The sequence below is a fragment of the Lacerta agilis genome, chromosome 15, assembly GCF_009819535.1.
Source record: "Lacerta agilis isolate rLacAgi1 chromosome 15, rLacAgi1.pri, whole genome shotgun sequence".
Lineage (NCBI taxonomy): Eukaryota > Metazoa > Chordata > Lepidosauria > Squamata > Lacertidae > Lacerta > Lacerta agilis.
In genome coordinates this window covers 29,606,961-29,633,303 of record NC_046326.1, presented here as the reverse complement: position 1 = coordinate 29,633,303, position 26,343 = coordinate 29,606,961, and the positions used below count along the sequence as shown (strand labels likewise).

Here is a 26,343-nt window from a genome sequence, read left to right as displayed (position 1 = left end):
TGAGGGGAGGGCAGGGAGAAGACAGTCGGGAGTCCAAATATCACGGGCGAGATGATGCCCAAATTGTCTGAAACCTGGTAACTGTTCAGAACAGATGCACTTTTGGAATCGTAGCTGGTTTATGGAGAGCAAGGATTTAACTCACTAGACATTTAAGGCCATTTAGGCCAGGTTTTGAACCGCATGTCCTACCTCGGCAATTACATTTGGAGCAGAAATCGGGAAGGTAGGTTATCACAGAGGGCAAATTCCAGAGAGACTAATCAGGGATTCTTAGAACTATCAGAAGTGATGGATCCATTCATGCTGGATGCTGGGGTCCAGGATATGGGAAACCATTGCTACCATGCCATGCTCGGAGACAGTCCAGCATCATCTAGCTGGCTTCTGCCAGAAACCCCGCGCTTAATCCAATGTGGTGTAGTGGTTAGGGTTGGACCTGGGAGAGACCAGGATTTGAATCCCCAGTCGGCTCTGAAGCTCACTGGGTAACCCTTGAGCCAGCCACTGCCTCTCAGCCTAACCAACCTCACAGGGTTATTGTGGGGGTTAAATGAGGAATCATGTATGCCACCTGGGCTCCCTGCAGGAAAAGGTGGGATATAAATGTGATAAATAACATAAAATAAATTTGATCCAGCCTTTTACTTGAAAAATACGATATCCACCTTTTGGGTGGGGAGGGAGGGAAGGAGTACAATGTCTTGAAACAGCCAATCAGTGCAGCTCATAAGAAGTTTGGCAAAAAGCAGCAAGGAAGAGGAGAGCCCTACTGTGTTCAGAAGAACACAAAGAGGTAGTGCTCAGGAAAAGCTGGGGGACCTGAGGAAGGGCCGGAGCTCAGTGGCAGAGCATCTGCTTTGCATGCAGAAGGTCCCAGGTTCAATCCCCAGTATCTCCGGTTGAGCTGATAATGCCCCGTCTGAAACCTCTTGAGAAAGGCTGCCTGCCAGTGTAGACCGAGCCAGATGGTACAATGGCCCGACTCTGTATAAGGCAGCTTTCTGTGAAACAGAGTTGTACCATCCTGTAGTTTAAGCACATCAGATCTAGCTCTGTGGCAGCAGGGAAGAGCCACAGCTCAGTGGTGGAGAGCATCTGCTTTGCATGCAAAATTGTCCAAGGTATAATCTCCAGCATCTCTGGGAATACTCTAACTGGACAGTTGCTGCCAGTCAGTGTAGGAAGCACCATGTTAAATGGACCAACATCTGCCTTAGCGTAATATAAGGCAGCTTCCTGGGTTCCCATCAGCCTTCCAGACAGATATGGTGAATGGGAAATGTGTCGTGCAAGCACAACAGAAACCATGTAGGAAGCTGTTTCTATTAAAATTGGATCCCACAGAACCCTTGAAAAAACAGGGTAGGCAAAGGCAAAGAAACGAAAACGAAAACCGCTGCAGACAGAAAAGCTTGGATTCGGAAAGCCAAAAAAAGAGAAGGATATGGCTGTGGATACACAGAGCTCTCTTTTTATTTCTTAAAAACACATTTCTAGCCCTTACTGGGACAAAGGTAGGGTTGGAAGTGTATGGGTTAAGACTGCTTAATTCTCAGAAGCAAGAAAACTGGTCAAGCAATTGGAGGGGGAGCATCTTCTCCAATACCAACCATCTCAGACCCTATGACCAGCAAGTGAGGCCTTCTTGGTGGGGCTGCCCACCTGGTGCTGACCCACAACAGAGCCTTTTCAGTGGAGGTTCCCTGGTTGTGGAATCTCTTCCCTAGTGAAGTGTGTTTGTCTCCATCCTTATTCAGGAGAAATTTGAAAGCGTTCCTATTGACCCAGGTGCATATGGTGACTGAAGAAGACTGTTGCTGGCAACCCTGAGAACATGAGATGGGAAAATGTGTTTAATGGCCTGTAGATTAATTTTTTGAATGGTAAACTGATGTTTTCTGTTATGTTTTTAGAATGTTTTAAAATGTTTGCTTTGTTTTTGTTTCAAATGGTACATCTGTTTGCTGCCCATGGCTCCTCAGTGAAGAGGAGCAGAATATGAACTGGACTGGACTGAACTGAACTGAAAAATAAAATTAATTCAGAGTCCCTGCCCATCCCAAGACTAGCAAAACTAGAATTATGTAAGGTCATTCAATTTGCAGACTTATAATTATGACAAAGGGCACCTTCAGCCCTGTTCTGTTTCCACATTCAAAGACTCGCTTTTTTAAAGGAAGAAGAAGAACACTAATAGTTGACCTAAAAAAAACAGAAATAATATAATCTCATTTCTGTCACATACGACTCCTAATTTCCCCTTTTCACTGTTATGGCCTGGAGGGGCAGCTTTGATCCAACAGATTCTATCTCTCAGAGCCTTTTTAAAAAATCTGCCCTTCTTAGAGCTGGAAGGGAATACTCCAATTCAGAACAGTCTCAAGGCCTGAGAATTTTTAGTTTTGCTTAAAACCTAAGAAAAGAAACATCAATGCACACAAGAGACTCCATTATGCACATTCAACACTTTTGTAAGTTAAAACCGTGTGGAATGCAGCAAGTCTTTTTATCCATATTTTCTTGAAGGAAAGAACCAAGTTTTTAGGCTCCTAAGCTAGCTTCTGGAATGTTTTAATTACATTTATAACCCTTCCTCCCAAAGGAACATGGGTAGCCCCTGGCTTCTTATTTTATTTATCTAAACAACATTTGCATACGGCTTGATGGCGAGAAACTCTCTAAGAAAAAGCCCCTGCAGGCTCCCAGCAAATTGTAGAGCAGCCTTTGCTGATCAGGTGCTCTCCAGAGGTTCTGGACTACAATTCCCATCAGCCCCTGGGCAGCTGCCTGCTCCTTCCACAGCAGCTAAGGTCATCTGACAAGGTCCTTCTGGCTGAGACCTGCCTGACTGTGACTAGCGGGAGGACATCCTCATGGAATCGCCTGCCTTCCGAATCAAGACAGGCGCAGACACAGAACACCTTTCAGCGTCTCACTAAAAACATATTCTCTCCCACCTTTGCTAGACCCTGATACCAGCTGATCACAACAGCTTGAAATATATCTGCTCTGGCCCGATGCCACCTGCTATTTTATTTATTCTGCAGGTATTTTTGTACACAGCCCTGTGATGCTTAAATACCTAAGAACACAAGAGGAACCTGCTGGATCAGGACAGTGGCCCATCTAGTTCAGCATCCTGCTCTCACAGTGGTCACCCAGATGCCTCTTCTGGGGAGCCTGCAAGCTGAACCTGAGCACCACAGCTCTCTCTCCTCCTGTGGTTTCCAGCACAACTGGTATTACAAAGCACTGCTGCTTCCAACCACAGAGGCAGAGTAAAGCCATCATGGCTTGCAGCCAAGGATAGCCTTCTCGTCCTCCATGAACTTGTCTGATCCTCTTTTAAAACCATCCACGTCAGTGGCCGCCCCTGCCTCCTGCGGAAGCAGGTTCCACAGTTCACTCGGTGCAGCCGCCTCCATGTTTTTGCATCATCATAGTAAAATTGCTCCCTTCTATCGAACTGTAACCTTCTGCTCCATAGTCCAAGCTAGCAGAGGTAGAAATGCCAATGTAGCATAATGATTAGGACTAATGGTTGGGACTATGACCTGGGAGACTAGGGTTCGAATCCCCACTTGGCCATGAAGCTCACTGGGCAACTTCGGGGGCCACTCACTGCCTCTCAACCTAACCGACCCTCGCTGGGTTGTTGTGGGGGATTAAATGAGTAGAGGGGGCAACTGTGTATGCCACCTTGTACTCCTTGGAGAAAAGGTGGGCTGGAAATCGCAATAAATAAATAATAAAACCCACTGCTTTAGTTCTTCGCGCAACTTGAGTCGTGGTCTTGGACCTTCCGGCAGAAAGTTCAACCAAAATAACAGAACTGCTGTTTGTGTCGTCTTGCAGGGAAATGATTTGACGCACTCGATTTGAAGGACTGCGGTGTCTCCAATTCCAACACAGGAAAGGTGGCAAGGAAGCAGTTTGATCAATTGGTGAGAGGCCCTATGGGAGCTACTCCTGGCACAACCCTAGCTTTGGATTCGGCAAAGCTGCTAAAATGAGCAGAGAGGCGGGTTTGGTGCGGCTGGGCCGCGTTACCTTCAGCAGGAGAAGAGAGTTCCCAGGGTGGAGTAAAAATCTCCTTCAAGTCCCTGAGAAGGTTATCAGCACTGAGCTCCTTCCCAAGCTGTCCGGACTTAACGCTGGACTCCTGAGCGGCTGGAACAAATGCAGAAAAAGGCGAGGACTCCCAAGGGTGACACAGTTAAGGGAGAGGGAGGAGAGAAGAGACCAAAGATCTGGCAATTCTCGTTCACAGACAGGAAAAGAGGCCCCGATGAACTGCAGGTAGTTATATTGTGTTGGAAGTGTGGGATAGGACTTGCTGAGAAGGGTGTGTGAAGGGGTTAAAACAGGCAGAGAGGGGAATCTCCCAGTGCCTACACTGTCTCTTCCTGCCCTAACCTTTGAAACTGCAGACTGATACTCTTGGGTTGCAAGCTCTCGCTTCCGCCACCCCACCCGGCCCCCTTCTTCCAACCCTGCGCAGAAAGGCCATCTCAAAAACCATCTCTGCTGAGAACAAAGGAGCAAACGTGGCTCTCAGTGCTGTCATTAGCCGTAGTGTTTCCTTTACAATAAAGGTAATGCAGCTGCATGTGCTGTGGGTTGTGCACTTTGACAGCTGTGCTGGTTTATCATAAAATAATATTTTTCCGAGTTAGGTGATGACTCAGACCAGCTGATTTAAGAGTCTGGAAAGGGCCACAATAATTGCTGTCTGCAAATCCAAAAGGCTAGTGAAACAGAAAAACCTGAAATTGTTACCCAGCTGTTGTTTTTAAAAGCCCCCCTAACCACTCCCCCCCTTACCCTTCTTAGCTCCCGGTCGAGATGATGCCCCAAAGAATTTCTTCACCGTCGTCACCTTCCGCGATTTCTCGTTGGTTTTCTTCTCCTCAAACTTGGTGAACGTGAGTGACTGAGCCCCTTGAGGGTGCTGAGTGCTTGCATAGGCCTCCTCCTCCTCACGCTGAAGCCTACAACCGGATGGAGAAAACAGAGCCACAGTTTGTCCCAGCAAGAAGCACTGCTGCTGAGTTTCACCGGCAGCTGGGAATCCCTCTTGTCTCCTCCAGGGTCAAATTCTGACTCCACAATAAAATCAAGTCACACATTTAAGCCAGGCTTCTGGCCTACACCTTGCAGCAGGCTGGGAATGGCAACACTATAGACTGCATTCTGAATGTGCAAGCAGAAGAACTAGCAGATAATGGTTTTATCTTACTCATTTCACAGTCTGCCAACTCTCTACTTGCAGAAATTTCATTTATTCATTTGAACCCAGAACACAAGAATGTGATCCCTTTTTACTGTGTGAAGGGATGTTGCAGTCAATTCCTTTCCCCCCCTTTTTTTGTAAATAAATTTTATTGGTTTTACAATTTCAACTTCAACAATTATTTTCCATCAAGTAGAATTAAATATACAAAATATCCAACATAAAAAATGAAAAGTGAAATAAAAGTAAAGAGAAGCAAAGAAAAAGAAAGAGAAGAATAAGAAAGAAAAAGAAAAAGAAAAAAAGAAGAGAAGAGAAGAATAAGAAAGAAAGAAAAAGAAAGAAAGAAAGAAAGAAAGAGAAAAAATATCTTTTCGGAGTTTCTCTTTAACCTCCTGACTTCCCTCCATTTCCTTTCCTGGTTCATTGAAAGCATGATTTACTTTTCTGCATGATTTACTTAAACCTCTTTTTCTTATGCTTATTGTTTTATCCTAATTGCATGCCATCAAATTTTGCTATTTCAATTCAAATTTCCTTCCATAAATTTTATCTCAATTTAACTACTTGCAAATGTTTAGTCAAAGCCTGCTAGTGTTTCTTCTTGTTTACAATAATTTTGTAAACATACAGTAAATGCTCCCCATTCTTTTTTAAATTTCTCAATGTCATTATAAGTTTTTGCCATTTCTGCATAGCCCATCATTTTCAGTTGCCATTCTTCTATTGTTGGTATCTTGTCTACCTTCCACCGTTAAGCTAGTAGGATCCAGATGTTGCGGTCCATTCCAACGTATGGGCGCACGCGCACATACACACACACACCAAGCGTAAGAATTCTGAAAGCTTTGTTCTACCCTATCCAGACAATTGCCCAACCAATTTTGGTATAAATCTCCGCTTATTTCCCCTTAGCTGTCCCAGGAGGGCTGGAAGTGCAAGAACAGAGACAATCAGCTGCTAGACCATATACTGTGGTACCTCAGTTCTCAAACGAAAACCATTCTGGAAGCCTGTTAAGCTTCTGAAATGTTTGAAAACAGAGGCACAGCTTCCCATTGGTTGCAAGAGCTTCTTGCACTCAGCAGAAGCTGTGTCACACGTTCAGGTTCTGAAAAACATTCACAAAAAATGGAAGCATTTACTTCCACGGGTTTTCGGCGCCCGAGAATTAAAATGTACGACAACAGAGGCATTCGGGAACCAAGGTTCCACTGTACTGCTACTTCCTGCAGCACACAGCAGCAAATTCCACAGGTAAACCATGTGCTGTGTGAAAAACCACTTCCAGTTGTCATCCAGCATTCAGTTTTCTTGGGTCTTTGTTTTATGAGATGAGAGAGAGAGAGAACTTCTTCCACTGTGCATAATTTTGTGAATTTTAAAAAGCCAAAAATGTTGTTCCTCAATGTGCTCCAAACCAATGTGCTCCAAACAGTTTGGTTGAAGTAGGCACACTCTAGTTGCCCTCTACAGAAACAGCTGGAGTTGTTTTTGGTTCCAATAAGCTTTCCCAGCTGGATACCACAAGCATCCACTTGTTTTAGTCTTCTTTTAGATGTATTTGCTGTTTCGTATTTTAATTATCTTATGTGTGAAGAACAGCAACTATGGGCCTTATGAAACACTGTGGGGGGGTTTTTTCTCTCTCATCAAGGAAAGCTTTTTTAAAAGAAAAGGCTGGAAAAGACTCCTTGCCTGAAACCCCGGAGAGCCATTGCCAGTCAGTGTAGGCAATACGGAGATAGAGGGACCAGTGTTCTGATTCAGCATGAGCTGGCTTCCCATGTTCCTTACTGCTTGGGGAACTGTCCACATTGCAGTGACCAAAACGCCCCCTCTCAGCCACACACACATACACTTCAGCTGTCCCCACCCAATGTCCTACCAAAGAACTGACATGTGACTAAGCATTATCTTTTTAGGGGGCTGTTTAAAAAAGCAATTCAAGGCACAGATTAACATGCTATTTGTGGCAATGCTACAAAAGCTGGAGCTAAGCATTTCTCCCTGACGCCAACACCACCTTACCTCTCAGCCAGCTCCCAGTCCTCCTGGATTTGCTTCTGCCTGGCCTTTTGGTACTCCTCTCTCCAGCACTTGGAGCAGAAGCCCTGCCAAGCCGGGTTGCCATAGTAACCGCATCCTTTCTTGCAGAGCAGTTCGGACTGGTCCACGTGGATGCCTCGGCGTTCCGACTTCAGGCTCATCTTGCTCCTGCTGTGGTGGGAGGGGGAAAGATGCAATCTGGGGGGGTCATTTTTAAATGTCACTCAGATAAGCAAAAGTGGGGGAGGTCCTACACAAATCAAAGGAACCAGCTGGGGAAAGTGGCATTTGCAATGCCAGGAATAAAATGCCACACAGCACCTCCCCTCCCTAATTCCTCAGGAGTTCAAGGTAGGTAATAATAAAATGCTACTGGAGCAAATCCATCTTCCAAGATGCAGAGCTCCTGTTATGCAATCCTATAAATCCATCTTTCTCAATGTGGAGCCCTCCAGATGTTTTGCATTACAATCCTCATCAGTCCCTGCCAGCACAGCTGCATGATGCTGGGGTCCAATGGGAGCTGTAGTTCAAAACATCTGGAGGGCACCAGGATGGGGAAAGATGTCGTAGAGTGTTGTAACTAGATAGATTAGCAATGAGTTCCATGAGTCTCATCACGGAGCAGAAGGTGGTCAATGGCTACAAGTGGGGATGGCTCAGCTCCGCCGCCATGGTCGGAGGCAGCAATGCTTCCAGATACCAGCTGCTGGAAGTCACCACAAGGGAAAGTGCTCTTGTGCTCAGATTTCCCACAGGTATATATGGTTGCCCACTGTGAGAACAGGATGCTGGACTAGATGGGCCATTGGCCTGATCCAGCAGGCTCCTCTCATGTTCTTAGAAGGTAACACGCTGCAATATTTAGCAGCAAATGAAAACACGCACACAGAACTTGAGCTATAAACATAAAATGGTCCCAGAAAACAAGATTTAAGGCCAAGCTAAATAGCAGCCTGGCTGGTGGCCAGCTTATCTGCATTGGAAAGAGAGAAAGTCTTGGCACAAAAATCACTATGGGAGGTTGTCAACTATTTCACCAACCTGCCCACCCAAAATATGAGTACTGTTTGACTGAGGCTATGCCATGCTTTGCATTCAGGGACTGTAATTTTTACACATGCATCCCTCTTATCACAGCAATGCCTAGAGTGGGCAACACAATTATATATAGGGCTATGTGTAGTCTGTGAGTAAAACAGGTCTGTGACTATCGTTCTTCCACCATTCTGGCAGAGATGAGTCAGGCTGCTGAAAAAGCCAGGGATTCCCCCCCCCCCTCCTGCTGTGACCAGCTCACTTCCCCCCTGGTCTCCCAGAGCCAGAAGTTGGCAGAGCAAAGACAGAAAAGGGATGAAAAGGGTGGAGCAGACAGGCATGGCAACGAAGTTTCAGATTGCTTGGGATGGAATCAGGGGTGGAGGAGGAGACTTAGGCAACCGTGAAAAGGCCAGGGACCTTCAGTCTGCACAACTGCCTTATAGGAGCAAGATTTACTGGGATGAATTGCTGTGCTCACTAGGCTCGGCTTCCTGCGTTGACCTTGTTTCTTTGAATAAAAAGTTAACTACACTAACGCCATGTAATTTATTGCCAACCTGCTCTTGACAGCCAGCGACACACACTCCAAACAGGAGAGAAACAGCCTCATGGCATCATGTGATAAGAATATGAGGTCACAGCAATTCAGTATAATTGCAGGAACAAGAGGCCAACTGCAGAAAACTATCAAGACAGCACAGAGAGAAAATGCATTATCAGCCACCCTGATAGCTATGAAGTTATCACCAGGACCTAGAAGGAAAACTGACAGTCAAGATTTATCATGCAAGGTATGCGCTTTTGTGCAACTCACTCAAAGTGTGTCTGCAAGGAGATTATGCAAGGGCTAGTGAAGCAAACTGTGTCCCGCCCAGTGGGTGGAGGCCTGCAAGGACAGTCTGTCATTCCTTCAAATGACCAAAATAAAACAAGCCAGCAAGGAGGGCCCAGTTGGGGCAGGAGCTGCGTGCAAAAGCAACCTGCATAGAGCTTGTAGGCAAGCAAAGTGATCACAACAAGATGCAAATATGAAAAATATACAGAGATTAAAACTGGAGGTACAGTGTTCACCCAAAGGGAGAGAGAATCCAAAAGTAGCAGCAGTAACACCTTTATTGGAACTAAATAGTCACCAAGCAAGCAAGCACTGAGTTCCTCAACATTCTTCTTCAGGTTAGGGGTGTTTTGTTGTTGGTTTTTCTGCTTAACATCAAAAAAACTGAGAGAAATAATGCCATTGTACAAGACTGAAGAGGCCTGGAATCTGCACACTGTAAATTGGAACAGGGGAAGTGTCATGCAGAATTACCCAGCCTAGGCCACCCTTGAAGCAAGGAGCTCTCATTCTACCCAACCTCTCCATCCAGAAAAACTGGGAAAATATCTTTCTGCCCAAGACTGGGAGGAGCCTCTTGGTTTAGCTTGCCCAGTGACCTCACACAGAATAAGGGAACTGCGCAGGTTCATACAGAACAAGGAACAAACAGAAAATGATTAAGCCTGTCCTAACTAAGCCACAATGCAAGCAAGTCTTCTGCTGTTCCTCAGGAGCAGCTGACAACCAGTCAATGAAAACACCCTTTTTCTAAGCAGGAGGTTGAAAGCAAATTTGGCAGCCCAACACTGATGGGGAAAGAGGAGAGCTGCCTTTGCAGGCCAGGAATACATCTAAGAGTGTGCAAATGTTTGCTCCTGCTGAGTCAAACAGGCAGAGGCACTCAGGCAGAGGCACTCGGGAATGTCACCGGTATGCAAGAAGCCTTGGGAACGGAAAGGACTGGGATGACTTCATCATCAGTATTTTCCATGAATCCTCTGCAGGAGGCAACTCGACTCCACAGCCGCACTCAGCAGACAGTGGAATAGTTGTGCTTGACCCATTTAATCCAGAAAGGTGCTGAGAAAGAGGGGAAGAGGGAGGCGTTCTGCAACCCCTGACAGGCATTTTGAAAAGGCAGTCGTGTTGCGAGGTCACCAGAGAATCATGGAGAGGGGCTGAGCTGCCTGCAAGTCAAGACAGCAGACAGAGCTAGAAAGCTGTAGGGTTTAAGGTCAGGAGCTCATTTTTTATAGGGGCAGCAGTGTCAATCTGCTACACAAAGTGAAATGGAAACAGTAGCCTTGCAGCAATTCAGCAGCTACATCTGAAAAATGGGGTGGACAAGAGAGGGAATGGCAAGAGCGGGGGGGGGGGGGGGGAATCAGTTCCCAGAAAGTCCTCTTTAACACAGTTACCAATCTCTTGCTAGTGACAGAAAGGGGGAGGGGGTGAGAGGGAGGGCACAAACACAACTGGGTCTTGGATTTAGCCACGTGGTGTCCAAATGCTGATTTTCTGTGCACAGGGTAGGGAATTCAACTTGTACCAGAAAGTCTGGGGTGCACATCTCCACTCAAGGGGGTGGGTGGAACTTTTATTTATACCCCGCCCTTCCCAGCCAAAAACCGGGCTCAGGGCAGCTAACACTTAATTAAAATCACAGCAAAAACATAAAAACAATCAATTTAAAATACAGATTAAAATACAAAATTCAAAATTCAAAATTAAAACTGCAGTCTCAGAGCACAAGCCCCTAACATTTCCAAGCTTGTTTCCCCAATGCACCCGGCCCTTTTCCGATCTAATAAACTAATCAGCTCCAGATGATTAATCTTCAGAACAAACTGGTTGGAGCCACGTCTGCGCTAGAGGCAGTACCAGGCTCAGCGGTCTGGGGAAATGCAAGGAGCAGCAGGCAGGGACAGAGGAAGAGAACTGGGATTCAAGCTGTAGCAAGGACCGAGGAAAGGAAGTCGGTGTTTTCCTCTAGTTTTAGAACTCCAAGCATCATTTTTCTTCAAAAGCATGAGAAAAAACACTGGGCAGATTGCCGTGCTGATGGGTCACCATCAGCGAAGAGCCACTGTCTCTTCCTGGTACAACATACTGTGCTGTGTATGCAAAAGGTCCCTCCAGTTATGGGATGCCTTAGCCTGAATCAGATGGCCCCTTTAGCTCAGAACTGTTTACACTGGCAGCAGCTCTCTAGGGTTTCAGACTCAGGTTTCTCCCAGGGCTAACTAGAGAGGCCAAGGATGGAAGCTGAGCCTTTCTGCATGCAAAGCAGACACCCTACCACTGAGCTACAGCATTTCCCCTTTGTTGTTGTTCAGTCGTTCAGTCGTGTCCGACTCTTCGTGACCCCATGAACCAGAGTACGCCAGGCACGCCTATCCTTCACTGCCTCTCGCAGTTTGGCCAAACTCATGTTAGTAGCTTCAAGAACACTGTCCAACCATCTCATCCTCTGTCGTCCCCTTCTCCTTGTGCCCTCCATCTTTCCCAACATCAGGGTCTTTTCTAGGGATTCTTCTCTTCTCATGAGGTGGCCAAAGTACTGGAGCCTCAACTTCAGGATCTGTCCTTCTAGTGAGTACTCAGGGCTGATTTCTTTGAGAATGGATAGGTTTGATCTTCTTGCAGTCCACGGGACTCTCAAGAGTCTCCTCCAGCACCACAGAACTGTAGAGTTTGAAGGGACCCTTAGGATCATCTAGTCCAACCCCCTGCAATGCAGGAATATGCAGCTGTTCCATAAGGTATCAAACCAGCAACTTTGGCGTTATTAGCACCACACTCTAACCAACTGAGCTACCCAGGATGAAGAGATGGGAGAGGACTCTTAGAAGAAGAAGAAGAGTTTGGATTTGATATCCCACTTTTCACTACCCGAAGGAGTCTCAAAGCGGCTAACATTCTCCTTTCCCTTCCTCCCCCACAACAAACACTCTGTGAGGTGAGTGGGGCTGAGAGACTTCAGAGAAGTGTGACTAGCCCAAGGTCACCCAGCAGCTGCATGTGGAGGAGTGGAGACGCGAACCCGGTTCCCCAGATAACGAGTCTACCGCTCTTAACCACTACACCACACTGACTCTTAGAGACTCTGGACAGCTGCTGCTAGTGAGAGTCAACAGCACTAGGGAACATGAACCAAATGTCTAACAAGAGTAAGGCATCTTCATGTCTATATACACTTCAGTTTAGTGTGTCTACAAGTAGATTTGAAATCTGCTCACCGGACAGAAATGTCTGTTTACCTCCTTGTACTCAATTCTGTTAACCCCCATAGGAAGCCTCCCCACCCCCTCTACCTCCCTTGGGATAAGTGTTAGAAATTAGTGAAGCGTCTGGCACCTTTTGCGACTGGCACTGGTCCAATTGCAACCACATGGAGATATCTGGATGCCATGTTGGCAACAGACATCTCCATCTAGCTGGCCCCCAGCAGAAGAGCTTCCTTATTGCATTTATACCCTGCCTTGTTCTCCAAGGAGCCTGTGCTTCACACCGCTCCTCAGTTAATCCCTACAATAACCATTTACAAGGCTGTGACTGGCCCAAGGTCACCCAGTGAGCTTCATGACAGAGGGGATTTGAACCCTGATCTCCTAAGTCTTAAGTCTGACACTAACCACTACACCATAGTGGCTACCTAGAGTACTTCTGCTATGGGGCAGAATTAATTATAAAAATTAAGTAGATGATGAATATGAGGAATGCAAAATGTCACTTAGAGAAGGATATGAAATATTGTCCTTGCAGCTTGAATTTGTTTTATGCTAGATTGTTTTATTTAATGTGTTGTAACCAGCTTGGATATTTTTTTCCCTTTTTGGGTGTGGAACTCCCTGCCACTCAAGATTAGGCTTAAATTTTCCTAGCGGAAGAAACAAACTCAGGCACCAGTTCTTATAATGAGAGCTCTTCCAATGCTGCATTTTATAGGCTAAGGCCCTCAGAAGCAGGAACCTGCCTTTTTGTATACCATAAGTACCACCAAACACCTTGTGATGCTTGTAATAAAAATTTGTGTCTTCCTGGCCCGGTAAGGAACTGGGTCCATCTCCAGAAGGGAGTCCGGAAACCCCGAAGTAACGTGAAAAAACAGAGACGATACCAAGTTTCCCAAAGCAAGGCATTTGCCCTTTGTTTTATTTGAAAGAATGTTGCAACAGGGTTACTAAAATAATGTTGTTTATCCCATCTCAGGGGACTCAAGGTGGTGTATGGCCAGGGGTGGGCAGAAAGTAGATTAGGATCTACTGGTAGATCTCAGTGAATTATATCAGCAAAGGGTGCTAACTCCCAATTGTTGAACAAAAGCAGTAACTAACACACACACAGCTCATGGAATCATAGAATTGTAGAGCTGAAAGGGACCCTGAGGGTCATCTAGTCCCACCCCCTGCAATGCAGGAATAAATTACTTTCCTAGAAAACACCACTTGGGGAAAAGCGAATACAGTGATACCTCGGGTTAAGAACTTAATTAGTTCTGGAGGTCCATTATTAACCTGAAACTATTCTTAACCTAAGGTACGACTTTAGCTAATGGGGCCTCCCGCTGCCGCCGCGCCGCTGCCGCACAATTTCTGTTCTCATCCTGAAGCAAAGTTCTTACCTCGAGGTACTATTTCTGGATTAGCGGAGTCTGTAACCTGAAGCATCTGTAACCCAAGGTACCACTGTAGTGATCTTTTGTGGGTCAGAACATGGGATCCTAATTCTGGTACTGGTTACAAAAATTCCTTGACTGATCACATGCTCAGAATACCTGTTGCTTAATTCTTGGTGTACATGCATCCACCTGAGCTACGATTTTGTCCCCAATCCTCGATATGATTCTTTCCCCACACTCCCATTTGTCTCCTGACAACCACCCTGCAACACTGACTAGTTTATTATTGCATTTAACAGTGATATCAACATAATGCTTAAACAAATAAAATTCATATGATACTGCATAATCATAATAATGTTAAGCTCCCAGCTTATGTGGGGGGGGGGGGAAGCTCCCACTACTCATTTAAAAAGTTAAGACAAATTACTACAATCCACACACATACACAGTTAATAAGTTGACATCAAAACATGGTTGCCTCCGTACCAACAGTTGGAGAACAACATGCTAACTTCCCAAGCAAAAATAATAATAATAAATCATTTCTGCATAAGCCTGTAAATCACTATTAAAATAACTGAAAAACTAATTATACTTTATCACACAACAGTTATATTTATAGTTTTAAGTACCCAGTTTATGCAAGAGAGACCTTTGCACTCTTCCTCCAAAGTCAAGGAAGACCAGCCCATCTATGACTGCTTCTTCACCATGAGATTTTTTTAAACAGTAATACTAAATTTAATTCCAGTTTTATCTACTGCCACACATTATATACAATATAATTATAATTATATACAATATAATTACTTATTCTATATAGAGTATATACATATATTAAGTAACCTGCCATTTGTGGTCATAAAGGACCACCTTGTCCTCACTACGCAGTGCTGTACTTAAGGTGAGGTCCAACTCAAAAAGTCAACCACTGAAGTCACTTTTACTCAAGCCCACTGATTTCATTGTAACCAGTTTTGGTCCTACTCAGAATTGGTTCACTGAAATGAATGGGCATGACTTCCTTAGGCCCCTTCATTTTGGTGGGTCTGCTCTTGAGTGCAGTTTAACTGGAAGCAACTCAACGGATCTACTGCCAGGTACGACTATTACTATTATTAATTTATCCCTTTATATATCACCTTTCACTTAAGTCTCAAGGACAATGACAGCCATATAATCAAAACAATAGGATGAAAAACGATTTTAAAAATCAAAGATAGGTTTAAAAAGGCAGAGACCTCAAAACATTCACGCAGCTGGAAACAGCAACTAACATTTGATAAGATCCATAATGCTAAAATTATTTTTAACAAACGATACCATCACTCACTGATAATATAATGTACAGTTGATCCATAAATAATAAAGATATAATAAGGTAAATATAATGCATTAACTGATAAGAACAGAGTTATAGTTAACTTGCAAAGTAAAGGCGTTGTAAATATTTACACAACATATCTTTCACTTTGATCTTAGCACATAATACGATGGGTTGCACCCAACTAAGCTCTACCCAAAGCTAACCCAGTGAAACCACTGAACCTAACTGAGCCAGTGTGGTGTAGTGGTTAAAGTGTTGGGCTGAGACCAGGGTTCAAATCCCCATTAAACCGTGCAGCTCCCTGGGTGACCTTGGGCCAGTCCCTGTCTCTCAGCCTAGCCTACCTCACAGGGTCGTTGTGGGGATTACACGGAGAAGGGGGAGAAGAACCACGTTTCCCACCTTGAGCTCCTTGGAGGGGAAGAAGGTGGGACATCAATGAAATAGATAAATAAAGAACAGCAGGGCCATTCGGTGACAAACACTTTAATTACAGCAATTAAAGCTCCCAGATTACTCAGTAAGGAAGGAAAGATGGGGGGGGAGGGTGCGGGGTCCTTTCACTCTCCTTCCCACCCACCCCCAAACTCCATAGGGCTTTGAAACCCCTTTTGCCCTCCCTCTTCGGCCCCACAGCCAGCCAGGCTCACCTGGGGGGCTCTTCGCCGCCTCCTGCGTCTCACCAGCTTGTTTCTCCTTCTCTCGGCTCCTTCTTCCTCCTCTTCCTTCCCCCGCCGCCCTTCGGCGTCCTTGCGTCACTTCCGCAGCGGGGAAAGCGTCCGACAGAGGGGCGGGGCGGGGCGGAACCGAGGGAGGAACTTAATGAACGCTGTAGAGATATGGAAGTTTGTAGAGATGTAGGTAGCCGCTCGCTTCCGGGTCCCCGTGTGGATAGCCCGGCTTAATACGCGGAAGCACCACTCGTGTGCAGTCATGAGCACGAGAGTACTTTTGTTTTGGCTCTTCGCGAAGCCAACTGTTGGTGCATGTCTCACACCCAAAAGGGAGGGATGAGCGTGAGTGGGAAAAGTTCCCCATTCCTGATACAGATTTTTTTTTTTAAGTAATGAAAGTCGGGGGGGTGGGGGGGTGTATTTGGGAGCTGTTTTTACAAACACACACACAGAGAAAGATTCAGAGTGCTGAGAATAGGGGATAAATTGTTCTGTAGATCATCCTACGCACCTAAAAGGTAGTTTTGTTGTCTGTATTATTTTTTAAAAGTTTGTACCCTCACCCTATTATTATTATTATTAACCATTAATACCCCACCCATCTGTTTTGGCATGCACAAGGGTTATGCATCATTGTGTCCTTTCACATGTTGTACTCCAAGCCCCATCAAGCAGTAGTGGTGTAGTGGTTAGTGTCAGACTAGGACATGGGACGCAGCTGGCACTGTGGTCTAAACCACAGAGCCTAGGGCTTGCAAGTAGATAAATAGGTACCGCTCCGGCGGGAAGGTAAACAGTGTTTCCGTGCACTGCTCTGGTTCACCAGAAGTGGCTTAGTCATGCTGGCTCCATGACCCGGAAGCTCGGCCAGTAACGCAAGATGAGTGCCGCAACCCCAGAGTCGGACACAACTGGGAGCTAATGGTCAGAGGTCCCTTTTGTTGTTGTTGTTCAGTCGTGTCCGACTCTTCGTGACCCCATGGACCAGAGCACGCCAGGCACTCCAATCCTCCACTGCCTCCCGCATTTTGGCCAAACTCATGCCAGTCACTTTGAGAACACTGTCCAACCATCTCATCCTCTGTCATCCCCTTCTCCTTGTGCCCTCAGTCTTTCCCAACATCAGGATCTTTTCTAGGGAGTCTTCTCTTCTCATAAGGTAGCCAAAGTACTGGAGCCTCAACTTCAGGATCTGCCCTTCCAGTTAGCACTCAGGGCTGATTTCTTTAAGGATGGATAAGTTTGATCTTTTTGCAGTCCATGGGACTCTCAAGAGTCTCCTTCAGCACCACAATTCAAAAGCATCAATTCTTCGGCGATCAGTCTTCTTTATGGTCCAGCTCTCACCCTTTAAAGGTCCCTTTACCTTTACCTAATTATCATTATACCAGCATTGCCAGTTACCAGGAACAATGACAGTTAGTGTCTATTATTTGGAGAGCATCATGTTGGCTGGCTGCCAAAATTATTTTAAGAGCTACAGCTTCAAGAACTGATACCTGAGCGTGCTTTTTCCCCTCCTCCCTGCCTGTCCCTTTTTCCTCATGTTTCATTGCTTTTTTAAGGTTGTAAACCTGAGGACAGAGACTAGCTTGCTGTTGTTTTTTGAAGCTATTCTGGCAGAAAATAAAAGTGGTAGGGGGGTCTCCTAAACGGAGGAGCATATGATACCCACCGAGCCCTGATTTTAGTGTTTGGTAGCCTTAAAAAAAGATAATTGTGAGCTCAGATAGTGACCATAGTGAGATAATTTATTGCACGTTACTGAGACACAACACGTTTCAATACAAAATATGGGCTGTAAAAGGGGAGAGAGGTGAAATCACACACTTGAATGGTTTTATCATTGCAATTGTTTGAAGACAACAAATAACTCCCACCTTGCAAATCCATTTGCATTTCTCATTTTTGCAGAAGGCATTGAAGGTCGTAATGCATAGAGACATTTGGGTAGAATATAATCTTAAAGAAATGTTTTAACAGTCATAATGAATTACTTGCCAAATCTACTAAAGGAGTATGTTCAGAATCCTTTTTTATCTCCACATAAACGAACATCAGCTTATTTGTACCAGGAGGGCAGGGGGAGAGGGATGAGAACAATTCATAGAACCCCAGATTACTCTAATCACATGTCTTCCTGGAAATAATTTCCACTGGGTGGCATTCAACTAAGTTTTACTCAGAGTAGACTCACTGAAATGAATGAACATAAGACGAGCCATGCTGGATCAGGCCAACGGCCATCTAATGCAGCGTTCTTTTCTCACAGTGGCCAACCAGATGCCTCTTTTGGTAAGCACGCAAGCAGGATCCAAGCACGAGAGCCCTTTCCCTTCCTGTGGCTTCCAGCAACTGGTATTCAGAAGCATTACTGCTTCTGACCATGGAGGCAGAGCATAATCACTGTGGCTTTCAGCCATCGATAGCCCTTTCCTCCATGAATTTATCCAATCCTCTTTTAAAACCATCTAAATTGGTGGTCATCACTGCCTCCTGTGGCAGAAAGTTCCGCAGTTTAATCATGTGCTCTTAATTCAGCCATCTTGATTTTAGCCAATAACAGGTCAATCCAATAAAACATCTGGCTGCGATGATCCTGCATGCTCCGATCCCCACAGAAGCATGCGAGCCACCGCCAAGTTGAGAAAGTTTCCATGCTAACAGTAACTTCTGGCCATGAGATTTGGGGCTGGCTCACTGACACTTCAAAGTGAGGGAGAAGTTTCCATCCAGGTATAGTCAACAGCTAAAGCACCCAAAGCAATAAACAGGCACATTTTTTTATATAACCGTTATTTTTGAATTCATTTAAGAATGCAACCTATGCGGTCTGAGCAAGCACCAAGGGATTTTAAAAAAACCCACCCAACACCTGCCCTTTGGGGCCAGGGGAGTGGAAATAAATTAAATTTCAACACAAACACGTAAAAGAATTAACCAATACAGATGCATAAATAAAGCAGGGATTTAACACAGAGAAAGTTCAGACATTTGTAGAGATAATTCACTTCTGAAACCTCAGCATCTCTGTAAAGTACTTTGCCCTTCTGTCCTGAAGGTCGGAACAGCAGCAAAAAGTCACATGCCAGTGGAAGTGGTGTAAAAATAAAGTGCTCCTGTGCACTTCCAACGCCAGGTGGCTGCAGAACAGCTAGCTAGGTCTCCAGGGGTGCAGTTGGAAGATTGTGCAACGGTGTGGCGATGCCCCCTACGCAAGTGCAGGCAAGTGAGCCGAAAACGGCTTGAATTGCGGGTTAGACGTATACAACAGCCCTTCCAAAACCTTCAATACACACCAACTGGCATATTCTTCTACTGGGACCCTATGTGTCAGCCACAGTAGCATGTGTCCTTCCAGAAGGATTTCACTTCCTTGAAGCAAGAATCACAGGAGAGATCCCAGTTTGCTGCATAGCTATGAATGGAGGTCAAGCTCTCCTGCCAAGATAAGACTCCAGCACGCTATCAGCAGTGCCACCATTTCTCGGAACGCAGGGCAACAAAGCCATGGAGAAGACGGCAAAACCAGCCAGCTACCTCTTCCCACGCCTGGTTGGGCTCACCACCACGTGATCTTAAACTCGTAAATGGGGCGCTTGCAGTAGTAGTGGTTGATCAGGTGCTTGTCGCAGACCCCAATGCACTGGTGGTCCACCGTGATGCCCCTGCTGGAGAGGTCCGTCACAATGCAGTGGAGGAGGTCGTAGACGTCCGCCACGGCCTCCCAGGGCCCAAAGGACACGTCCACCTCACAGTGGTGCTCAAAGAGCTTGGCCTCGCCCTCGCTCCGCTCAAAGCGCAGGGAGTTGAAGAGCGGGCACTCGTAGGGCGTGATGGGCATCTCCTCCTTGAAGACGCAGATCTTCAGCTTGGCGAAACGGGCCTTCCGCTGCATGGCACGCAGCTTTGCAATCTCCACAATCCGCTCCAGGTGCTCTGCGGGTGTGTGTGAAAAAACAGGCATTGAGAAGATGCGAATTCCTCAAATGGGTGCCCCAGCCAGCACAACCAAGCTCCTTCCAGACCAAGTATTATATGGCTATGCTGGCTGCAGCTGATGGGAGTTGCAGTCGGGGGCAGACCTTGACACCCTTGCAGCACCTGGTGCAACCCCACCGCTTCCACTACTGCCCTAAATCTGCCTCTGTTGCAGTTCAAAACATTGGGGGGGCACCGTTTCAAAAGCACTTCTGCAAGACACACACACACACCCCAAGCTGCCTGCCCCCACCCCTTCAATTTACCTTTGTAATATGGCATCAAGCCCAGGAAAGCCTGCCGGACTTTTTCTCCTTTGAGGGGCTGGAGCTCCTCAAGAAGGTCTAGCAAGGGTCCAATGGAATAATATTGGGCTTCCTTGTAAACTGCCCTCACACGTTCCCTTGGAGGCAAGTCACCAGACCGCAGGAAATTGAGCACATCCCTAAAAAAAAAAAAAAAGGCAGAAGGAACTTGAGTATACAGGTTGGCTGATGGCTACCCGTTCCCAAAACACACACCCCATCTCCTTTTTATTACATTGCAGGCAACGTGTTCAAAACTGGGGCTGTAGCTTTCAATAGACTAATCGGTTAGATCAGCGTTTCCCAAACTGTGGTACTCGTACCTCCAGAAATATGCAAAAGGTTTCAAAGGATACAGGGCAGATTTCTTTATTTTACTTTATCATACTCTAACTTTTATTTTATATAAATACTATATATTGCATTTGTTCTAGACCAGATAATCCAATGTTATTAAAGCTACCCCAGAATTATCTTCACCCAAGAAACTCCAACTGACCCAAGCAGATGTTTAGATCCAACATGATTCAATGAAGCAGCCATATACCACAGGGGATTCTGGGGTGCACATGGTGGAACAAATACTGCAGGCCTTTGGGGCTAGCCCCAAGGGGGAAATTCTCTCAAGGGGAATCATACTGTCTTCATGCTTGTCAAGAAAACACCACACATGTGTTTCAGAGTTTTCAGCCATTTCTATTTTCAAAGTCAGGATACGGGAAGAAAACAAGACGGGGTCTATTTGTAGGGTTGCCATATTTCAAAAAATGAAAATCCAGACACAAAAGTTGTTGAGTTTTTGTTTTTTTTAGCAAAATCTTTAAAAAAAACAAAACAACCCCGCTATTTTTAAGGGAATTCAGCTAAACCTACAATTCGGACATGGCTTCCCATATGTCTGGATTTTCCCGGACATTTCAGCTATTTCCACCCAGGTGCCATTTCCGAGGGCTGAACCCCAGCTATGTCCGGGAAATTCCGGACGCATGGCATCACTGATTTAAGTAGCTGACTTTGCAAGGTCAGGATATTACACATTTATTCTGAAACAGGAAGGTCAGCATTCCAAGGGCTGAAGAACCTTTTAATATCCTGTTTCCAGAGGCAAAAGCAGCACAGTCACTTTGACTAATCAATCCTATTAGTGACCACATGCAGCACAAACAAAGGGCATCTGTTACTTGCTGTCTGACCCTGTCCAGCGCTCAAAGTCAGGGCATGAGACGGAAAATCCAAAGAGTGTCCCACCCCATTCCCACCATCTCGAGCTGAAGCTCATGCAGTTTCCATTCATATTATTATTACTGTATTGGCTTGAATATGAGCCTCACTTTTCCCCCGAATTCCAACCATGAAAAGTTAAAGTACAGCTTATATTTGCAACCTTACGGTATGCAGCCAGGAGCACGGGGCGAACAGCACCAGGAGTGCAGCAAAGCAGCACCCGCCCCGCAAGTAGTCCCCCGTCCTCTCCCCCAAGGCTGGGAATGGAGAGAGTGAGGAAGGGGAAAAGCTGTTGGCAACACAGCGTGTCTTCCCCCCCCCCCCATGCAGCCAGGAGCAGCGAGGAATCGGGCAGCTTATATTCGGGTATTTTTTCTTTTCTTTTCCCCCCTCCAATTTTAAAGGTACAGCTTATATTCGGGTGCTGCTTATATTCGGGCCAATATGGTATGATTGATTGATTGATCAAACTTATTAGTCACTTTTTTACAAAAGCAACTCAAAGCGATTTCCAGAAAGAATTCAATAGCATTTACATCAAAACTAGCATTAAACAAAACAGATAAAAAAGACTTAAAGCAAATTTGCATTTTTAAAAGGCAAGATTAAGACATCCCACCCACTCAAGAGAGCCAGTGTAGTATACTTTTTTTAGAGTTGCAGGTAGGTAGCCGTGTTGGTCTGCTGTAGTCGAAACAAAATAAAAAATAAAAAAATTCATTCAAGTAGCACCTTAGAGACCAACTAAGTTTGTTATTGGTATGAGCTTTCATGTGCATCGTGGTATCTGAAGAAGTATACATGCACACGAAAGCTCATACCAATAACAAACTTACCTGGTCTCTAAGGTGCTACTGGAAGGAATTTTTATTTTTTATTTTTTTAAGAGTGTCAGACTAGGACCAGGAGACCAGGGTTAAAATCTGCACTCAGCCATGAAGTGTACTGGTTGTGTCCTTGGGCCATTAACTGCTTGTCAGCCTAACCTACTTCACAGGGTTGTTGTGGGGGATTGAATAAGGCAGGATGAGAACCACATACATCACCTTGGACTCCTTGGAGAAAAAGGTGGGGTTTAAGTTTAATAAAGTAATAAAGAGGCCACAGATAATTAAAAGCCAAAGGCCTGACAGAAAAGAAATGTTTTTGCCTGGTGCCTAAAAAATATGTAATGATGGCGCCAGGCAAGCTGCCCTATAGACAATATTCCACAAATGTGGATCCAGCACGGAAAAGGCCCACTGCCACACTGCTACCCTCTGGATCACCCTACCACCCAAAAAAGCACTCAAAATCCACCACTTCCAGTAATACAATATATACATCCAAGCACAGGATATGTCAGGGAGACCTGGTCCCGCAGAGTGAAGACAGCCTGACATTTTGACCACAAACAGCTCCACCAACGTTGTTCTCCAAAACAATTACCCCCCAGTTCTTAGAATAACAGCATCATAGACTTGTAAAGTTAGAACAGATTCCAAAGGTCATCTGCTCCAACCCACTGCAGCAAAGTAATCACAGTGAAAGAATCTCTGACAGTCATCCAACCTCTGCTTAAAAACCCCAAATGAAGGAGTCCACCACCTTCTGAGACAGTCCGTTCCACTGTTAAACAGCTCTTCCCACCAGAAGGTTCTTTCTCATGTTTAGTTGGAATCTCCTTTCTTGGAAGTCTAGATGCCACATTGCCAGCTGCTGTTCTTTGGTCACCTAGAGCAGTTCCCATCACCCCTATGGGAACATGAGTGCAAAGGTAGAAGGGGCATACAAATCACACTACCTCCAAGGGACAGATGAACCAGCCTTGCTCCTGGAGCTTTTGTAGCTAAGGGAGTGCCGCAGGCAAAGAAGACATACCCAAAGAACTTCCCATCTCGGTCAATAAAGTATCTCCCCTCCGCATCCGTCGGGATGTAGTGCCGGCCACTGAACATAGCCGAGAGCATTGTGTCTTCGTGGCGCCGCAGTGTTGACAACCTGGTAGTGAAATAAGCTCCTCCAACATTCAGTGGAACCACTTCAGGGAACTGGGAGGAAGAAACAATTTTTGTCGAAATTCAGCACATAGGTCAGCATTCAAGTATCATTTCCCATCAGTTGAAAAACTTACACTTGCCCAATAAAACTTCCCAATCTTCCCCATGCCCCACACCCAACCCAAATCTGCCCCCTAGAAAAGATTTAGGGGGTATGCAGTTCCTTGCAGTGATGGATCAAGTTAATTCATGCTGCATTGAATACAAACAAGCAAGTGTGGAGAAAGTGGATGAACATTTTTCTCCCTCTTTTTATACTTTTTATTTTTATTTTATTGCATCTGTATCCCAAATTTTTATCGAAGGTGCCATGCATAGTTTTCCTCCTCTCCATTTTATCCTCACAACAACCCTGTGAGCTAGGTTAAACTGAGAGGTAGTGACTGCCCCTAAAGTCACCCAGTGTGAGAGCTTCATGGCCAAGTGGGGATTTGAACCCTGGTCTCCAAGGTTCTAGTCTGAGACGCTAACCACTACAGCATGCTGGGTCTCGGAATACTAGAACCTGACTGGGTAATCTTAGGAAGCTGAAGGGTGAGAGATTCAGGGCAGGCAAAAGGGAGGACTTCGTCACACGCCGTGGAACTCCCTGCTGCAAGATATGGGCAATGGCCACCGGCTTAGAGGGCTTTAAAAGGGGACTTGACAAATTTGAGGATAGGGAAGTGGTAGGTTTCATGGAGGCGCCTGGTCGGCTACTGCAGAAGGCAGGATGCACAGGGCTAGGTGGACCTTCGGACTGATCCTGCAGGGCTCCTCTTAGGCTCATGTCACTGCTCAAAAATGACTCAGCAGCAGATGACTTTGTGTAGAAGGCAGAAGCAGGAGGCAGACTGTGAAGAGACAAGGAAGGGTGGCACTGGCAGAGTCAGAGAGAGGGCAAGAGATCAGTCGCTCTGGGCTGGCACTTGCACCCAGGTCTGCACATCCATCTCCAAGATCAGCTGGAGCTGCAGACTGTAGGGGTTTTCAACTACTCAAGAGTACTAACAGAACTGCAAGCCACCAAGCAAACACAGCTTAGCAGGAGTCAGTAAATTTCCTGTTTTCCCTCAGCTGCAAAAACAGGACAGTCATGTGATGTGCCCAGTAGACTGATATCCGCTCAACTGCTCATTTTGTGCCCAGACTCCACCTGTCACCCCCCTAGTTGGGTGTATAGAACATGCTAACCCCAGGAAACCTAACAAGTCTGAATATTCCTAATAACTTACACAGTTTTCTCAGTCTTAAGACTGGAAAAAAACTTTAGCAGCCAGGGTATTAAAAATTCTAGGTATAAACACTTTTTAAAATCAAAGTTGTTTTAAAAGTCATGATTTGTGGACAGCTTCTAGTTCACCCCACCCTTCAAGCTCAGGGTGGGCTACAAAAACAAGAAATCAGTAATATACATTAAAAAAGTAAGTCTATTTAGGGCAGAGGTTCCCAAACTTTTTTGGGCCACCCCCACCTTGGTTTCATACACTTAACCATACCGTACCCTATTAAAAACATTATTCAGAATAGTGGTTTACACAACCCACTCCGTAAGATAAAAACAGAATAAAATTAAAAACAGTAACAATTGCACATTTATTCAAAATCCAATTAATACTATTGAGCTTAATCCAATCAACCAAACTGCTGAACTTGAATGGTCATTTACACCTCCAGCATCCCCCTGCCACCCCCTTGCCTCTTAGTGCTTCCCTAGGTAACTCTGCCCAGGGGGTGGTGCCACCCACTTTGGGAAACAGTGATTCTGGGGCTTGACCCTGCCCCCACTGCTACAAGCCAGGCTGAAAGCAGAGTAAAGAAGCTGTTCCTCAGTGTTGCTCTGGGGAAGCCTCCAGGGAGAGGACCATTCCAGCGGCAGCCCCTGAAAACTGAAGCAACCAGGGTGCAAGAGGCATCAGCTCACTCACCTGCTGAGGCAGGAGGGACAGGGTGTGCTCCGCCTGGGTGGCTGTCGGCGTGGCAGGCTCTTGAGAGTCATCCTCCGCATCCGAACTCGACATGGCATCGCTCACTTTGGTCTGCCCCGTGACTACCACCATCCCTCCGGCTCTTGTAACCAGGTCTGCTGGGCGGGCAGCCGTGGCAAAGCTGGCAGGGAGACAAGGGCCATGTTCATTGGGATGGGAGACCACAGCAGGGGAGGGGGGGTTTCCTTAATAAAGAAAAGCCACTGAGGGGCAGCAGGCACCCAGAGATGCTCCACACCAACCCTTTTCGAGTGTCATTGCTATTCTCAGGAGTGAGTCACAACACTCAGGACTCTTCTATCTGCTGCCAGTCAGGAGCACACGCGCACGCTGGGAGGGGATCCAATTTGCACAGCAGCGCCAAGAAACCTCCCTGTCAGCTTTCGCAGCCAGAGAGTCCCTCACTGGAGGAGGCAGCCGCTCTTATTGGCCGCCTAACCAGCTCAACCTGCTCTCAGCTGCCCAGGCTGTCATTTTACTTGCTCAAATCTGATTAGCTGCTGGGGACACCTGCTGCTAAGCAGCCATTTGGCAATCCACACAGCTGTCAACCGAAGGCGCTGTCTGACTGGTTCAGCATGCACTTGGCCACACCCCACTAGCCTGTGGTTCCCCAATGCCACACTGCCCCTCCAAGCCCCTTTTGAAATGGACAAAGGAAAGAAGCATTCCTTGCCCAATCCACAGAGTTCCACCAACATTATTAATAGTGGGGAAACTGGGGGGGGGGGAGGTTTTGGCAGCAGCATAGACATTCAGAATCAAGTTAGGCAGATTCAGGCATCCAATTCACACAATACTAATGGTCAATCAGAAAAGGGATGGGGATTCAATTTTAAGTTACGGTAGTTTAACCTGGGTTCTGACGTGCATGCAGAGATCGCTGAAATTGCTTCTTATAACCATTTCATTTCTCGGTCATCCAGACAAATCCTGACATGTAACGGAGCAGAACATCAGCACTGCAAGCAACTGGCGCTGGAATAAGGAGGTTTGCCTGAACGTCTGAAATGAAAGTAAGTCAGCTGGACTGATTGCAAGGGGATCTGTTTGTACTAC

At 45.9% G+C, this 26,343-nt stretch overlaps 1 protein-coding gene across 1 annotated transcript in view; it reads right to left on the bottom strand.

Moving 5' to 3' along the window:
* RABGEF1 (RAB guanine nucleotide exchange factor 1) overlaps positions 1-26,343 on the bottom strand; it is a 42,687-nt gene that overhangs the window by 12,564 nt on the left and 3,780 nt on the right. Inside the window, exons 2-9 of the mRNA XM_033172570.1 lie at positions 26,140-26,289; positions 25,225-25,405; positions 23,139-23,308; positions 20,016-20,194; positions 19,333-19,707; positions 15,747-15,912; positions 7,268-7,459; positions 4,828-4,994 (exon numbers count right to left, since the gene is read on the bottom strand). Of these exons, the coding sequence (XP_033028461.1) occupies positions 4,828-4,994; positions 7,268-7,459; positions 15,747-15,912; positions 19,333-19,707; positions 20,016-20,194; positions 23,139-23,308; positions 25,225-25,356 (1,381 nt within the window). The 5' untranslated portion in view covers positions 25,357-25,405; positions 26,140-26,289. The remainder of the gene's footprint in view (positions 1-4,827; positions 4,995-7,267; positions 7,460-15,746; positions 15,913-19,332; positions 19,708-20,015; positions 20,195-23,138; positions 23,309-25,224; positions 25,406-26,139; positions 26,290-26,343) is intronic.